Source organism: Eublepharis macularius, chromosome 4 (assembly GCF_028583425.1).
Source record: "Eublepharis macularius isolate TG4126 chromosome 4, MPM_Emac_v1.0, whole genome shotgun sequence".
NCBI lineage: Eukaryota > Metazoa > Chordata > Lepidosauria > Squamata > Eublepharidae > Eublepharis > Eublepharis macularius.
In genome coordinates, this window is record NC_072793.1 from 74914712 (window position 1) to 74916714 (window position 2003).

The 2003-nt window shown below is 45.2% G+C and overlaps 1 protein-coding gene across 1 annotated transcript; it reads right to left on the bottom strand.

Annotated features, from left to right (window-relative positions):
* Positions 1-503: 503 nt before the first annotated feature.
* NEUROG1 (neurogenin 1) lies at positions 504-1187 on the bottom strand. Its single transcript, XM_054978719.1, has one exon. It carries the CDS (start codon positions 1185-1187, stop codon positions 504-506), a length of 684 nt encoding a protein of 227 aa, XP_054834694.1.
* Positions 1188-2003: the final 816 nt, after the last annotated feature.

Sequence of the window (2003 nt, forward strand, 5' to 3'; positions counted from 1 at the left end):
CCCTTTTCTAAATCATATTGATGCCCAAGAGCTCAAGCCAGTGAAAAGGAACGAAACAAAGTAGGATTTGTGAAGTTCAAGGAAAGTGCAAAAATGGAGAAGAAAGCAAGCAAAGGGCAGGGAAAAAATAAGATCACATTATGGACTGGATTCAGTTGCTGTTTCAGGCAAATGGAGATGTGTTTGAAAGATTACAATGAAAACCAGTCTAAACATGGCCTTACATTGTCACCTCATCCATATTTCCCAAACTCTGCTAGCTGGATTTGTATGTAAACATATCACATAAGTTTGACTTTTGATTGAAAATAACATAAAGCTGAGGAGCTTTGAATTTTAAAAAGCAAACGTTCACTCTCCCTACCCAGCTTCTTTGTGGTATCTAAATGATAACTACAAAAGCTACCAGGCTTGCAAGCCTTGACCCATCTTGGTAACTAAAAGAAAAGGGACGTTTTGCTTCTGTGTGCACAAGTGGACTCTACACCCTCAGCTGCTTCCTCCTAATGGTACTGCACAAAACAAGAGGTGCTCTGCAACAAGTCTTTGGGGAGGCTGTGGTAGGAGAAGAGATTCTCAGTGAGCCCATAACAACAGTCTTCCGAGGTTGCTGGGCTGCTAGGGTTGGATGTACAGGCAGAAAGTGAAGAGGTGGAAGGAGATGCAGTGGACATCCAGGAGCCTGCATCACTGCCAGGGCTGGGTGGATCTGTGGAACTCAAGTAGCTGGACAGAAGCACTTCTTTGGGTGGTTTCTGGAGGCACTGATCAGCCAGTCTTAGGGTCTCAGAGAGGGCCCAGATGTAGTTGTAGGCAAAACGCAGAGTTTCTATCTTGGTCAGCTTGGTGTCATCTGGAAAAGTTGGCAGGACACTTCGAAGCTCATCCAGTGCTGCATTGAGGTTATGCATGCGGTTCCTCTCCCTGTCATTTGCCTTGACCCGCCTAGTCTTTTTGATGGTGTGAAGGACAGCTTCGTTCTTGACCTTGGTGCGGCCCCGTCGCCTCTTCCTTTCCTTCTCTTCTTCACACTTTTCTGGGCTGTGCTCTGGGGAAGTGTCATGCTTTGGGGAGGGCAGGGAAGGGGCTGGTGGGCTGCTAAAGCTCCCTTCATCATCAGTGAGGCAAAAGGACATATCACTGCTGTTTTCAAGGTCAGAGTAACTGGTCTCCAAGGCAGAGGACATCCTGGTGAAATAAGAAAATGGGACACCATTAGTTACTCTATTGTAAGACAAAAGGGCTAAGAAACAAAAGAGAACATGTAAAGAGGACATAGATGATAAATGAACAGATAAATTATTTTAAAATAATGGAAGTGATTTTAAAAAAAATCCGAACTGAACATAAACAATGTTGGAAAGTTGTTCCGAAAGTTAAATTACATTAAGAAATTTTAAAAAGTAGAGGGTATAACCACAGTTCTCTGTTAAGTGTCACTCCCTGTTAAGACAGTATAGTTGGGTAGTTGAAGTTTCAAGCTTGTTGCAAATGCAGTCTCCATTCTTTAATCTACAGTTCCAGTGATCCGTTTTCTGCATTTCTGTTTCCTTCATACTCACTTGGTTGTCAGGGTGGCAGTCCACACATACACGCACGCCAAGTTTCCAGTTGTAACCTGAAGAGAAGGAAAAGTTGAGTTCTTGAAGGTCTCGGAGAAAAGAAAAGCGAGAGGGACGACACGCGACACCTCTTGTCTCTGAAGTGATCTCTGCTGCAATCAAGTCGTGTGAGCAGCGAGTTTGGCACACGACTGGCCTCAGACATCTTATATATCCTGTAAAACAATAGATCCCCCCCCCTTGCCTGTTTCCCCCCAGCAAGCTCTGGCGGAATGAATGAATCGAGGCATCAGGTCTGCCCCGTGCTGCACTTTCCCTCATTTGCATAATATATGCTCCGAAAGCTCGGCTCCCTCCCGGGAGTGTGCCTATAATTACTGATGCCCAATGGCAAGGAAGAACGGCCTGAGAGCCACGTGAGCTATCACTGGGCTAAGCCTA